Below are 14,628 nucleotides of genomic sequence, written 5' to 3' on the forward strand. Positions count from 1 at the left end.
TTTGGAGGCAAGCAATATTCAATGTAGTTCATCTATGTATAAGATTTTATGTATTTATTTTATGGTGATGGATGTTTTTTGCATGATATAAAATATTATACATTTTTAACTTTGAAGGAATGACAAGGGTCTATTTTTAACACTTACATTATCTTGGGCAAACATTGAAATTCTTGATTAATGTTTAACTACAAGAAGTATACTCAGGTCAAGTAAAGGATCTGTTTCAGGATTCAGGCTGAGTTGTCTTGATAATTAGAATTCCAGCTCCAAGGAGAAGCCCCAAAGCCAAGGGTATTGGCTATAACAGAAAGTGGTAGCCCCATCTGACGTCTAGAAAATGTGGACTGGATATAAGATCTTAATCTTTTCCTATCTTACTACAGAAATTTGGATGGAGAAACAGTATTTTTCTCAAAGAGAAGTGAACCCAGGACTTGCTTTCACTAGGAATCACACAGTTTGGGAAGGTCCTCGATTCAAGAGAGCCATTTTCAAAGGGCAATACTGTAGACGTTTTGGTTGTTGTGAAGACAGAGATGATGACTGTGCCACTCACTTCTATGAGGCAAATGCATTATGTTACTGCGATAAATTCTGTGAAAGGGAAAATTCTGATTGCTGTCCTGATTATAAGTCATTTTGCCGTGAAGAGAAAGAATGGCCTCCTCACACAAAGCCTTGGGATCCAGAAGGTAGGCTTTGGGACTATGTTTAAGTGAGTGCCTGGTTCATTGCAAGATCTGTCAAACTTTCTTTTCCTCTCCTCCCTTCTTACCTTCCTTCCTTCCTTTCTTAAGAGGAGGTGAAAAATGAATATTATGATTAAATAAATTGCCTTGGATTGTTAAAGTGCTTTGCTTTAGATGCAAGATACCTGCATTATACTAGAACCTTCAAAAAAGTTCTGGTGTGATGGCCAGGAATGCCGGTCTGGATCCTGTTGTGAATACTGACTCAGTGTATATAAGGGTTACTTAAAACTCTTTCTTTTTTTGTAAAATGTTTTGACAACAGGACTCTTAGGCTCTTTTGAGTGTAACCTCTTAGGGCATCTCATCAGTCACAGGCCTGATCATCTGCAGACTTGTCTAACATTTTGCTTATTATGTCATATGACTAAGGGACCTCCTGGCATTAGAACTTGTGGTATAGCAATGCCATTAAAACCAGTGCAAAAGCAAAATTAAGTCAGCTAGCTACCTGCCTAAGTAATACCAAATAGATTTTTCATATGCATTTTTGTTTTGTTTCATTTTTCTAATCTGGGATTTTTTTAAACCTTTGAAACAAAGGAAAGCTTCCTACGGAGTAATTGTAAAAGTCAAAGATTGAGTGGATAAGTACAAATAATTCAAAAGGAGAATTATGGTATTTACTACATTGGTCTAATTATAGGAGAATGGTTCTAGATTCTGAGCAATCAATACATCTAAGATTTGCAACAAAACACAAAGCAACACTCCTTTGCTGTACTTAAATAAAGCCCTATTTTTTTTTTTTTTATTGCCCATCACATCAAATCTCCTCAGCAGAAATGCAGGTTTAATCAGAGCTCTGTAACATACTGTAAATGAGTGATGATGACTAGAAATTTCAGTTGAAGACAATTTAGGATCAACTAGGATTTGGCGTCCTTATTTCAAATTCCAGATCTCATTTCAAAATCCAGATGCCATTGCCTTCATTCTCAATAATGTTACGTTGCTCGTAAAATTGAGGGAATGCCTCTTAAAACATGTATATATTGGGTTAAAATTTCCACAGAACTGTCATTTATCCCAGACCTTTGCCTCTACCAATATACAGCTCAGAAAACATCAAACATTTATTTTATCCTAAAAAGTGGCAGATCCTTTACTAAGAATGGAGAATCTAGTCATTCGTCAAAAAATTTTCATTGAATATCTTCACTATGCCAGGCATTGTACTTAGTGCTGGGGTAACAATGGGGAAGAAAGACAAGATCGTACTCTCTTTGAAGTGACAGTCAAGTTGCCAGGGAGAAGGTAAGATATTTAACAAAGTCATTGTGTTGTTGCAATTTGTGATAAATTCTAGGAAGGAAACACTTAGGGTGCTGTAAGAGAATATCAGAATGTGACATTAATACGTAAAATAGAACATCAGCCTGAAGGGAGTGTCAGCAAGGAGACTCCGTGAGTGAGGAGAAGTGAGCTGACCTGAAGGAGAATTGACAGACATGTGTAGATCTGAGATAGAGAAGCTTGGCCTGGTCCAGGAACTGGAATGTGGCTGACATTTCTGGAGAGTAATGTTTAGTGGAGGGCTTGTGGGGGGGCATGAAATTAGGTTGGACGGGTGAGGAGAGGTCAGATTATGCCAGGACGTATAGGCTATATTAAGGATTTGAGTGCTCGCTTCGGCAACACATACACTAAAAAAAAAAGGATTTGAGATTTTATTCTGTTATGAGGACTTATTGAAAGATGTTAAGTAGGAATAGGGTTGGTTTCATGGGTGTTGAGTCTCAATATTACATATAAGCTGTAGTGCTTTTGATGCACTACAATGCATTTGAGCTTTTCTTATTGGAGACATAGTTCATTTAGAAAAGTAATTGCTACTTCTTCAATGTCCATTTTTCCTTGAGAGCTAGAATTTTGCTGTGACTTTAATTTAGGGTCATGTTTTAGGTAGAACTTATGTTCCAGGTATAGTTTTTATTCCATTCATTATGAAGGGAAGCAATTAATCATTTTATTTAGTAGCAAAAAGTTCACATTAGACTACAATTGCTCTTATGAAGGTAATGTTTTCTTTTGTTCTATCTTGTGAAAGTAGCTGGTCAAAAGAAAATAGCACTACACAATATTAAAAATCGTGCAAAATTAAAAACACAATCATTATTTATACCAATTTTTGCATGTATAATCTGACTTTCTTCTGAGATGCTAAGTTGTTCATTCACTGATCTTCTAAACATTATTTTTCAGTTATCTAATTATATGGTATTATCTAGTTCTTTATACTGCAACTGTCCCGAGATCTTTTTAAACCAGTGACTTAACACTATGTACACCATCTTAAAGGTTATAAAAATAAATATGTACCTTTTATATAAACTGGAAGTTGGACAAAACTGGTAAATAACTTCCTTCTATGTATGTGTTTTTTTTCCACTCCATCTCTGATGGTAACTTCTAGTAATTGGAGGATTTCAATGTCAGATACTGAAAGCAAGTAATAGAGTTCAGAAGAGAACCAGAATGGATTTTCCAGACAAATCTTTTGGTGTAGCAGATTTTAAGGGAATAGTCTAGTATACGATCTGTTGTCAACAGACCAAGGTTAATTTAATTATGCAGAACTTTTTATGTTCACATTGGTAAAAAATGTGTGTAAGCCACTGACACATTTGAATTAGGTAAGGGTTATTCACTCCTTCACAACCTCCTTAACCACATTATAATGAAGATAAGTCACAGTCCAAATTCTGCCATACACACTGATAGTTACAAAAATATATATTGGTAGGGAGACATACACCAATTCAATAACCTGTGTAAGCATCATGAAGTCTCAAGTCCCTGTCCTTTAGAGGTTCCCACATCTATCTTGCTTGAGTAATTTATTGGAGGCACATGTGATAATAACACAGAGGTAGAATTCTTTTACCTGTGCAGTGGGCATCAGGGAATGAGAATGCCTACTACCCAGTGGCTGGGACACAGAACTTTCTAGAGATCAATCCTAGAGCATCAGGCTTATGAAGAAAGGCTTTTGACCTTAAGAGAAACATAAACTGTTGGCTCTAAGAGTGGGAGTATGGGGCATGACATTTAAATAGTTTAGCTAATATATATAAATTGAATACTATTAATTTAACCAAAAAGAGCTGATTACTTATATCCATTATGTTGATTAACAAGCCACTAACTTTACCAATTAAAGCCCATTTCTGACGTTCATTATACTGGTAGTCTAGTGTTCATCCAAAGATGGATAATGGAAGCATTTGCAGCCACTGTCCCGGAGTCTGGCCTTTCAGAATGACCACCTCTGGAATGTGGATTCCTGATCCGAGCAAGTAACTGTCTTCCTAAAGTGAAGTTTAAAACAGCACAGATATTATAAAGCATTATGATGAAGTATTAAAATAAATTACAGACATCATATTACTATCTTTTTTAAAAAAAATCAATGGGCCAGCTATTTCACTCTCCAAATACCTGATTTGCCTTATCTTGTATTAATGGCTGTTAAGTTGTAAAATCCTATTAATTGCAACAGCCAATATCTTTTTTTTTCTTTTGTTGAGATGCTCTATGGGTAACCATTTTGATTAACTCACTCTGAGGTGCTTCATACACATTTCACTGAGAAAATAAAGCCACCAGGAATTCTCTCATCTCCATCATCGTAATTTTCAACCTCTCTCCCTCTGGGTTATTCTTACACTCTTGAGCCCTGAATCCTGTCCTCTCTTGTCTTTTTAATCTTCACCATTACAACTGTCTCTCTCTTTTTTCTCTCTCCTCCCTCCTCCTCTCCCTCTCTCCCTCTCTTTCTTTCCTAAAGCATCATTTCTCCCCCTTCTTTCCTGGATCAGCGATCAATTTACAAAATGTGTTTTTTCTAGCTCCCAAGTTTGAAAAAGCCCTCCCTTGGCCTTAACCAGCATGAGTCTCATTCCCCCCCCCCTTTTTTTTCCTTTGGTAAAATAACTAAAAGAAACATTTGCTTCCTGACTTCCAAGTCTTTCATCAACCCATTCCTATAGGATGTCATTCCTTGCTACTTTGCCAAAATCCCTCTTGGCAGGGTCATTGACTTTCCTATCACCAAATGCAATATTCAGATGTCTGTTCTCCTTTTCTTGACCTCTCACTGGTACTCTACATAGTTGACCATCTCCGTTTATGAAATACTTTCTTCTCTTGCTTCAAAGGCTCTACTCTCTCCTGAATTTCCTACTTCCTCACAGGCAACTCTTTCCCTTTCCTCTTCTGAACGTCTACTGGCTGGAGTGTTTTAAGCTCAGTCTTGGCCCTCTTTCTCTCACCTGTATACAGTCTCTCAAATGGATTGTTATTTAGTCTCAAGGCTTTCCTTTTAAATGTATGTTACTGTCTCTCAAATTTTTTCTCCAGCCTTGACTTAACTCTGGACTTCCATAAACTACTCTACTTGACATTCTCCACTAGGATGTCTCACCTAGATTTAATCTAAATCTAAAATATGAGAGCAGACCTCTTGATTCCTTGCCAACAAGCCTGTTCCTTATTTCAGTGATAGATTCGCTGCCCCTCTATGGCTCAAGCCAAAATCCCAGTGAGACATGCTTAATTCCACTTTCTCCTTATTCCCCAAACTCAGTCCGAGAAAAGTTCATTGCTTAAACTCCAAATTACATCCAACCACTGCTCTCCCTCCTCACTATTGTTATGCAAATCCTTCATTCCCCAGGCAGCCCCACCCCATTCAGCCCTGGGTAAGTGATGAGGGCAGAGACATTTTCAGTAAGGCCTTATAGGTTACCATAAGAAGTTGGGTTTAAAAGGGGCACATGTACCCCAATGTTCATAGCACCAATGTCCACAATAGCCAAACTGTGGAAGGAGCCAAGATGCCCTTCAACAGATGAATGGGTAAAGAAGATGTGGTCCATATATACAATGGAATATTACTCAGCCATCAGAAGGGATGAATACCCACCATTTGCATTGACATGAATGGAACTGGAGGGGATTATGCTAAGTGAAATAAGTCAAGCAGAGAAAGTCAATTATCATATGGTTTCACTTATTTGTGGAACATAAGGAATATCATGGTGGACATTAGGAGAAGGAAGGGAAAAATGAAGGGGGGGAGATTGGAGGGGGAGACGAACCATGAGAGATTATGGACTCCGAGAAACAAACTGAGGGTTTCAGAGGGGAGGGGGGTGGGGGGGATGGGTTAGCCTGGTGATGGGTATTAAGGAGGGCATGTATAACACTGGGTGTTATACGCAAATAATGAATCATGGAACACTACATCAAAAACTAATGAAGTACTGTATGGTGACTAACATAAGAAGAATTTGGGTTTTATTCTAAATTTGATGGGAAATAACTTGAGGATTTTAAGCAGGTAGTGACACAATAGATATTTTAAAAGTCCCCTCTGAATGCTGGGTAGGGAAATGAGGGATACATTGGAACCAGGCAGGAGTATAGAAAAGGATTGGACTATCTCTATATAATGTAGAAGTTGACACTCCACTTTTTCAGCCCCTTGACAAGGCTCAGATGAACTGATTATGGCTTTCATTAAAGAGGGCATATGATATGATGTGCACTGGGTATTATACCCAACTAATGAATCGTTGAACATAGTATCAAAAACTAATGATGTACTATATGTCGGATAATTGAATTTAAATAAAAAAAAGAGGCCACCTTTCAAGTGAGATTACAATAAACATACTTTCTCATAGTAAACTCTGACTTGTTATTAAGGAAGTATGACCAAGAAAGGGAACTTTTGCTAACACTAGATTTAGTACTGCTGATTTGGGGTAGGCCTGGTGATAACATTCTCTTGACTTCAAAATTATTAGCTAGAGTACAGGTCAGAGAAGGGACTTTTTTTTTTTTCCCTTAAGACTTTTGTGATTTCTGTTTCCTTTATCTACGTAACTGGTATGTTGGACAAGGAATACGTATGAGGTATGATTAAAAATCAGCTTTGGTTTTGACCTCTCCCCTGTCCTTTAAAACTAGTCAGAGAAGTACTTTCCTTGACTATGAAAAGTTGAGTTGTTGCATGAATTTTCTGTCACCCTTAGGTCATAAAAATTTGAGGGTTTCTTTAAGTTCTATAGCGGAAGTTCATTTATTTCAAGTCTCTAATACTGAGTAGTGATTAAAACTCTGGACTTGTTTTAAAGTTAAATCTTTCCCCTCCCTGAATTTGCTACATCTAGAAGCTTGTGGTCCAGGGGAAAGGTGGTTTTTGCTTCTCTTCCCATGATTGTGGGATGTTAAAAATCCTGATAGAGATAAATAGATGCAAATGCGTAGAGATTTTAGATTCATTAAGCAACATATTGAACTGTAAAAACAGTACATGATGAAGAGTGGCAGCTGTGAAGTTTTTATGAAACCATTATTTGAAAAATCAGAGGAGAGCAAATTCCCTAAGTGGCTTTTGTGACATTGTGGCTAGGAGTTAAACCAAGTCCCTTGGAATGATTTCTAAACATGTACATTTTTCCCTATGATTATGTGAATAAAAAGGATTCATTTTGTTTGAATAGAGACCATTGAAGTGATCTATCAATTACATGTTTCTATCAAAGTTTTCACATGACAAAGTCAATAGTAAAGGTAGTAAATTTTACCTTTGCTAAGTCAGAGTGAATTTTAAATTTGTGTGAATTATATTTTTGAAAAGGATTTCTTTTGTAAACAGAGTACTGTTTTCACCATACCTTATTGACGGTTTTCATATAATGATAATACACCATTGGTCTCTTTTAAGTAGTTTATATAATCTGGTAAACTAGTTAACAGCTAGTTTCAGTTAATTGAGAAACATTTGGATTTGGAACACAAATGGCTATAATCTTATTGGTTTCATGAATTTTTCTCCTGATCCAAATTCTGAAGAAAAAAATAGAATTTGTCTTTAAGAGGTGAATTCAATGAGATAGCCTCACATTTTGGTCCAAAACTTTGAGCTCCTTACTCCTGTCATATACAATTAGTCATATTCACTTCTGCCACTTGATTAGATTTTTTAAATGAGAAAAGCCATAAATTTATCCAAACACTGTCTTATTGCTCACCCATTTAAACACATAAATTATTTTTTCAGTGTGGTTAGTGATTAATTCTGTGGTAATCAAGTTTTCATGCTTTACAAATCCTCTGTTGGAACATAATATGCAGTTTTAAAGATAAAAGCTCATGGAATAAGCTTAGAAAAATTCCGTACATAAACCTTGACACAAACCAGATGTGGATTTTCATCACAGTGGCACCAAATATTTTTGCATATTTGAGAAACTAAACAGAATTTTAGGTTACTTGTGATGTTAATGCACTTTATTATTCAATTTAGAATTTTCATTTGTTTACATGTTATGTTGACAGGTTGCCTCAGAGATGGTCAACCTTATGAAGAAGGATCAGTAATTAAAGAAAACTGCAACTCCTGGTAATGAATTTAAGTGGCACAGAACTGAATTCTACTGTCTGTGTATGTTTTCTTCAAATAAAAGTAGTATTGTGAAAGAAAACATATATATAAATACAGATAGAATCCTAAGTCATAGGATATTGCATAGCTGCAGCTTTATATAAGCATATTTGATGAATGTTGACGTATCTAATCCTGGGTATATCTTTTAATGCTATAGCGTGTTGTTCATGATGGTGGCCTTCATCATACAGCAGGCCTACGTGAAATATACCTCTTAATTGTAAGCATTCAACAGGCTAGATATACTACAGGCAAATGGTGTTTCTTTGATCATGGTAGCTATATATAAAAACAGACCGCCTTCAAATGGTTATCCTGCAGAAAGTTTCCAAATACAAATACACTGAATCTACTGTCTAAATTTTCTCATGTTTTCAAATTTCAGTGACTGTGTGGTCATTTCATTTATTAATTGCCTAGAGGAGAAGTTAAGAGCATATTGAGTGGTAGCTAATGCTTATGTTATTATTTTATTTTTGCCAAGAATCAAATAGGTATATGGCTATCATGAATCAAAAATATGTTTTATGCCTTAACAGTGTGAAATTCTGGTTGCTAATTTTGTAAATGTACTTCATAAAGGCTAGGCCACTTTTGTAATTTCTACATCTTTGCAGCACATGCTCAGGACAGCAATGGAAATGTTCCCAGCTTGTCTGCCTTGTTCAACCAGAAATAATTGAACGTGTCAATAAAGGAGACTATGGGTGAGAAAAATCTTACTTTATAGACATTTTTGGCAGTCCCAGTTAGTTTTCAGGCTTCAAACAATGTATTTCCTATCATTTACTTCTAAAAATGGCCATATTTCAAAAGAAAGAGTGGGAGAGAAATGGGAAGAGAAGTAGAAAGACATGTAAAATAGGAATGCATTGAGGTAAATATTAAATAATTAAAAATTAAAATGCACAAAGAAATATAGAACAGGGTCTTAAACCATCTCGGTAGGAGCAGTGTTATGGTGTGAGTCAGGGGAGGGAGCTTTAGTTTGCATAAAGATTTAGGCAAAATTAGGAAGTAGGCAAAATTGAGTTTTTTCATATGAACCATCTTTCTTCCTCTGCTGCTGCCCTGACCCAGCCAATCAGTTATCATGGGAGAATCAAACCTAACAGGTTCGTATTTAATCTTGATGATTCCCCAAATAGCCAGTCCATCTAGACAATTTCATTGACATGACCTATGTAGCCAATTTCACTTAGAGTTGAATCAAAAAACAGACTGAGGCACATTACTTTGCTAATAAACTAAATATAGGGCTGATTGACACTTAAACATGGGAAATAATGGTTTGATGCTCTCTGACAGATTAATAAATTAGGTGGCTTCTCCAATCACATAGAGGGAATTATGATGTCAGTGCTAACATGGGTTTTCTTTACTGAACTGAAAGGAAGAGGGATAGCCCACCTGGTTATCTGCCTCAGGATTTCTCCATTGCCATTGATCGATTCTCTGTATACCCTCGGTAACATTTTCCACATTCTGGAAAAGATTTCACATAAGAAGATCTATTATCAAGTAACTATAAAAGTGATGTAATGCTGAAGTGCATTTTAAAAAATTAAAAGTATCACTTGCTTCCACATAGAAGACCATAAGACAGATATTTTACAACACAGTGGGGACACTAAATGTCCCCAAAGTATTTTCTAGGAAGACATGAAATTGAGAAAGTTATATATTTTGCACATTAATATTCTTAAACCATGTTCAATTCCTGTGTATGTATACATGTTTAGCCAATATTTTAGGTGATAATATAATATTTTAAGTATTTCTAGGGAAAATACATTATAATTTTCTGTGGCTAAGTAATAATTAAATCATTAAAAGAACATCAGAGTATGTGTCATCATAAGAAATTATCTGAATCAGGTTCTTAAAATAATTCAAATGCTTGACCTATGGAGCACATATGTCCAAGAAGCCCTCAGCAGCCTGCTTGTCCACTGTCCCAGAACCCACGGGAAACCACAGTTGAAGGCGACGTGGAAAGTACACATAAGAATACAGAAGCTGGTAGTAATGTTGTCTTCCTTGGAAGGATTTTCTTGCCATCGTTTGTTCACTGTGAGATTACTCCTGGACGAGTTAAGAGGCACAGGTTTTGCCTTTCTAACACTGATGACCTTAAAAGGACAAAAAGTGAGGGATATTTTGAGGAAAAGGAAACTTCCTTTGCCCAAAGGAAAAAAAGTTAAGTAAAAGAGACAAGCTTATGAAGAAACAGAGTGAAACTAAAATTATTTACTGGAGGACAAAAAGGCAAGGGGAGGCCTTGAATTTAAAAGACAGTTCTGACTCTCAGATATATTCTGGTCCTGATGTTCAAATTGTTTTCATGTGTGAAAATAGAAGCATATCCTTCAATACTTACTAAGTGCTTTTTAAAATAGCCTACATGCAAATATATACAGTCTTTTCTTTAAGACATTTATTTTTCTCATCTTGGTGGTGTTTTAGATCCAAGTCTTTCTTCATTCTACATAAGCTACTTCAGTGCATATTTATTCCCTGTGTTACTTTTCAACACAACCAATTAATATTAACAAAACGTGTGTTTCTCTTGTGGCACTGCTGAGGATAGAAATAAATAATTTCTGTCTTACAGGAATTTACAATCTAGCTGAGGAGTCAACATGTCATCCCTTTGTGAAAGGATTTCTGATGATAGGGCCGTATGTAAGCGCCAAATTAGTAGCAAGTAATAATGTTAGTGGAACAAAGAGAGATAGATAACTGTTTCAGTTATCTGCTGTGGGGCAGCAAACCACTCCAGAATTTAATAACTTAAAACCATAAGCTTTTCAATGGTTTACTTCAGTAACTTGGGATAGACTTACCTGAAGCTGTTTTCCTGATCTCTCTTGGGGTTACTCAGATGTCTATAGATGTCTGGAGACTCAGCTGGAGCTGAATTGTCTAAGGTGGCGTCATTCCCATGCCCAGTGATTGGTGCTGGTTTTGGTGGGCCCACGTGTCTCCAGCAGGCTAGCCTTAGCCTCTTCATATAGTGTGAGTGTTCTAAGAGGGCATGAGGGAGAGCTGTAAAGGGCCTCCCTATAGGCCTAAGCTTGAAAGAAACACAGCAACAATTCTCCTGCCTTTTATTGGGTGAAGCAAGTCACTAGACCTACCCACATTCAAAGGTTGGGGAAATAGAATTCCACCTCTTGGTGCCAAGAGCCACAAATAATTTGTGGCCATTTTTAATCTGTCACATCTCTAAACTTGATTTTTTTTATGAACTCAAAACCTGGTCTATTGGATAAGTTGGCCTTGATTTTTTTCACCGGTTTCTCAAATCACCTTAATTTGAGAAAAACCAAATGGGTTAACCTTTTCAACCTGCCCTTGGTGAATGGCCTTTCCCTCTGCTTTGTTAGCCAAGCCAGAAAATCGGAAATTAGTTTTGATTCTTATCTCGTCTTCTCTCTCAGTCACTAGTCTCTTATAATTTCCACATTCATAGTTTCTTTCAGATATTTATTTTTCTACATCTCTGCTATATTCTAGTGTATTTCTTTATCAAGCCTCATTTGAGTTGACCTGAGTTTTCTCTGTTTCCAATCTGCATCCAATTTATACTTTCATGGTTATCCCTCTAAATCAAGGCTCTGACTCTGCTGTTCATGTTCTTAAAAATCCTCAGTGATACTCCATTGCTTGTAGAATATCTTTATACTCCTTAGCATACCTAACACTCTGGCCCAAATGCTTCTTTACTACCTCATTTCTTATGCTCTTTCCAGCTTCTGTCTCCCTCGACCCTCTCATGGGTTCGGCATTGAACTTACCTGCTCTTCCTTAAATGTGCTACCCAGTTTCAAACCTGCTCCTGAGTTGCCTTTTTAAAAAGAAAAAGAAAAAGAATAATTGTCCTTTTTTTTTTTACATCTGTCCACCAAACTTATTCTCATCCTTCCAGACTGAGCACGAAAGTCACTTTCTGTAACGAAATTATGCCAACTACTTTGGGCAGAGTTATATTTGAGTTCTCTACTCTGCTCATACCCTGACCTACTGCTAATAAATGACACACACTGAAGTCATTTAATCTTTGCAGTTTTTTCAGGGTATGAGCTCTGTGAGGGTAGAGAAATTTACTTATTACCATGTTTTAAGAGAGAATATGATAAATGAAGACTGTTCAGTAAGTGCTAAATTGGATTAAAGGGAAAGTTATGAGTCTAGATCAAAGAGGATGGTTTAGAATGGTAGTCCTTTTATACTTTTTTGAGCATAAGTCACAGTAAAACATACATTTAACTTTGTGACTTAGTATACACACATATGTGCACATGAATATGTGTACAAATACATGCTACACACACATACCTACATATATAAAAACAGTACTCACTCTCACTACATACAATAAGTTCAAATATTTCCCATTATTTCTCCTGTATTCTATTTATTTCTTAAAATATTGATCCCTGCTCACTAAATTGAGGGATTAATTAAATGACCACAAATGTATCTGAATGTTTGAAAACTACTAATGTAGGGCACCAAAAACATACTTCACTGATGTCATGGTTTTTGCCTAAGGCTGGTCCTAATGGTCTCTTACATATGCTGCAATATCTAATATCATCAGAGGTTTCCTTGGGTGATGGAGATTGTATTCCAAAAATTGTGGCTCCAAGTTGCTTAAGGTTTTAGGACCTAACAGATTCTTAGAAAAGAAAACATGAAATTGCTAGGCATATTATTGAAAATCAAGCTGTATCTTCCATCATTCATGAGAGTCTATCACATTATAAGCAGTTTTGGTAATTAGCACAACAGGATTAAGTTTAGATTTGACTTAAGGACTGAAGACATATGGTCCTTAAGTTGTAAATAATTCAAACAAGCAATGATTAAATCACTTTCGTCTTTCTCATCTTCTCTCATCTCTTCAGAAATTTTTCGTTGGATTTAAATGTCAGTGTTAGATTTTGGAAAACAAAGCTTCTTTTCCTATGTAGGGACACAAACCCTGCCTCTAAAAAATATGTACCTTTTACCATCTAATTTCACATCAGTTGAATTTGTATCATCATTAATAATAACTAAGATTACTGAGCACTTAACACAAATTAACTCTTTAATATATGATAGAATATTCCAGTATTTAAATAAAATATTTCAATATAATTAATTAACACTGATGTAATTTTTTAAAGTATAACTCTTATATCCTCAGTTTTTCATGGATACTTCCTTTTACATGGTCAAATTCTTTTCAAATCTAAATTATACATAAAACAATTACCCTATTTATAAGTGTATTTCTATACATTCAAGCTTCTTTCTAAAATGCATTTAATGACATTTAAAAGAAACTACATATATTGGCCTTTTGCCAATTAATCCCTTATAATATGTAAAGATTTTATATTCTTCTATTTAGTCTACACTGACATTGCCTTAGGTTCCTCATATAAGTCATTAAAATAATTGAAAGAGACCTAATTTAGGAAGAGTGTCTTACAGGCTTTCCTGTTAAACAATCATGCATTCTTTATATAAAGAATATCTAGCTTACAGGAATAGTTCCAACTTCGTATAATTTCAGAAATATAAACAAACATTATTTATAAAAGTGATATTATATAACCTGTACCAGTTTTTCTCTTTCATTTGTAAGGCAGATGGACAGCCCAGAACTATAGCCAATTCTGGGGAATGACTCTGGAAGAAGGTTTCAAGTACCGTCTTGGCACCCTGCCACCTAGCCCCATGCTTCTCAGTATGAATGAAATGACAGTAAGTGTTCTCTCTGTCTGACTCAAGCGTGTGTGTGTTTGTACAGGTATGTTTGTATGTGCATTTAAAGAAATTTTAAATAACTAAAATAGTGGGTTTTGAGCTTTCAGAGTTATAATTTTGTTAGATATAAATAAAAAACCTTTACCAAAATGCTTGTTACCTTCTCTAAACGTTTCACGTGAACTTTGAAGTTCACCAATGTTCATTAGATAAAGTGTCCTGTCTTCACAAACAGTTGTGTTCCTTTACACTGATCATGATTTCATAGAAATTCCTATTTCTGATTATTGGTTGTTCAGTGACCCAATACTCAAATAAATCATTAGTTGTCCTTGTTTTTCTTTTTTAAGTAAACACAGTTATTTTTTGAATTCATCCAAACAGAGTTGTGCTGCCTTTGGGCTACCCATTATCATACGAGGCCAAGAGAAATGCCAGTGATTGCAGATATGCACACTATGGTGATTCGTAAATTTCCTCAAAATTTCCATTACAGGAATAGCTTCAAATTTTGCCGGGTGACCTCACAAACTCCTTCATAAAATTGCTGCATTTCCTACACTCTTAAGCTTCGTACCATCGTATTGGCTTTCCCTTTCATTTTTAGGAGATGGTATCATCCCATAATGGGTATCTTGTATAAAGAGGCTTTTA

The 14,628-nt window shown here is 35.8% G+C and overlaps 1 protein-coding gene across 3 annotated transcripts in view; it reads left to right on the forward strand.

The window, feature by feature from the left end:
* The first annotated feature begins 277 nt into the window (after positions 1–277).
* The window catches only part of TINAG (tubulointerstitial nephritis antigen), an 89,675-nt gene continuing 75,324 nt past the window's right edge, over positions 278–14,628 (forward strand). For 2 of the 3 annotated variants that reach the window (XM_073905123.1, XM_025890624.2), the window contains exons 1-4: positions 278–695; positions 8,103–8,166; positions 8,829–8,918; positions 13,857–13,971. In XM_073905123.1, the coding sequence (XP_073761224.1) occupies positions 341–695; positions 8,103–8,166; positions 8,829–8,918; positions 13,857–13,971 (624 nt within the window). In that variant the 5' untranslated portion in view covers positions 278–340. Of the gene's footprint in view, positions 696–8,102; positions 8,167–8,828; positions 8,919–13,852; positions 13,972–14,628 lie in introns of all 3 variants that reach the window. The other variant, XM_073905124.1, reaches the window with a different exon arrangement.

Source organism: Callorhinus ursinus, unplaced genomic scaffold (genome assembly GCF_003265705.2).
Source record: "Callorhinus ursinus isolate GAN/ISIS: 27379988/994484 unplaced genomic scaffold, GSC_fseal_2.0 scaffold22, whole genome shotgun sequence".
NCBI lineage: Eukaryota > Metazoa > Chordata > Mammalia > Carnivora > Otariidae > Callorhinus > Callorhinus ursinus.